Source organism: Acanthisitta chloris, unplaced genomic scaffold, assembly GCF_000695815.1.
Source record: "Acanthisitta chloris isolate BGI_N310 unplaced genomic scaffold, ASM69581v1 scaffold13064, whole genome shotgun sequence".
In the NCBI taxonomy this organism is placed as follows: Eukaryota; Metazoa; Chordata; class Aves; order Passeriformes; family Acanthisittidae; genus Acanthisitta; species Acanthisitta chloris.
This window is the reverse complement of record NW_008669928.1, coordinates 40,475-41,545: the sequence shown is the minus strand read 5'-3', so window position 1 is coordinate 41,545 and position 1,071 is coordinate 40,475. Positions and strand designations below refer to the sequence as shown.

At 49.5% G+C, this 1,071-nt stretch overlaps 1 protein-coding gene across 1 annotated transcript in view; it reads left to right on the top strand.

Moving 5' to 3' along the window:
* Positions 1 to 759, top strand: part of SAP30BP (SAP30 binding protein) — a gene marked incomplete at its 5' end in the record, with an annotated part of 28,452 nt that extends 27,693 nt beyond the window's left edge. Inside the window, one exon of the mRNA XM_009073506.1 lies at positions 379 to 759. Coding sequence (XP_009071754.1) covers positions 379 to 560 — 182 coding nt within the window. The remainder of the gene's footprint in view (positions 1 to 378) is intronic.
* Positions 760 to 1,071: the final 312 nt, after the last annotated feature.

The following is a 1,071-nucleotide window of genomic DNA, read 5'->3' as shown; positions in this document are numbered from 1 at the left end:
TTACTGTCCTGCCTCCAGTCTGCCTTTGACACTGAGAGGGAGGGAGGAAGGAGAACCACTGGAGGCTGACTGTGTCCTGTGCCTCTGGCTGAGCAACTGAGATACGTGTGCTCTGTTAAAATTAAATATGCCTTGGGGCAGGGAGTGATTCTGTGTCCCATTTAGCTGGAGCTTAGGTGTAGAGTTTGACTCTTGAGGCATAAGGTTTTTCGTCCTCACCAGTTACTATGAGTGTGTGCTGAAGTTAACGTGAGGGGAAGTTGTCTAGTCAAGCAGTGGTACATTAAGGGTTGGGAAGACAGACTGTTAAGAAGGGATTGATTGGTGACCTTTAACATAATGTTATTTGCTGTTTGCTTGATTCAATCAAATTCACAGATGCCCAGAAGAGGAAGAGCAAGTGGGACTCGGCCATCCCCGTAACGACGATAGCTCAGCCCACCATCCTCACCACTACTGCAACGCTGCCAGGTGTGGTCACAGTGACAACCAGTGCAAGTGGATCCAAAACCACAGTCATATCAGCTGTGGGCACCATTGTGAAAAAGGCAAAGCAATGACTGGTGTGCTGGGCCTGGATTTTGGGACTTATTTGTCACTGAAGCCGTTGTTCTTGGAAGGGAGGGGTAGCTTTCGCCTTTGGTAAAAGATGACAAGATGCTTTGAAACAGACCACAGTTCCCCTTTGAAAGCCCAGGGGCAGGAGCAGGCACGCCAGCTGTGTGCCCACAGGAATGGACCTCTGCCCACAATGCCTCTGCCTTTGCTTGCTGTGGGAAGAACCAGTCTGCGTGTGTTGTGCTGGAGGAGAGTGGTATCTGGAGTCAGCTTGTAAGTTTGCTTGTTAATGACTGCATCAGGGTCTTACCTACTTGCAAGTTTGGTTTAGGGGTAAAAAAAAAGCCACAAAAGGGCAAGTAGCAAAGGACTGTCAGTGTTACCCTTGTGTATTCCAGGTCCTGCTCCAGGGCTGCTAGCAGCCTGTGATAGGTGCCTCCCTCTGTGGATGCCAGCTCAGTTCTGAGGGAGTTAAAGCAGAGACAACTGTTCAGTGTTCATGTTCAGGTGTGT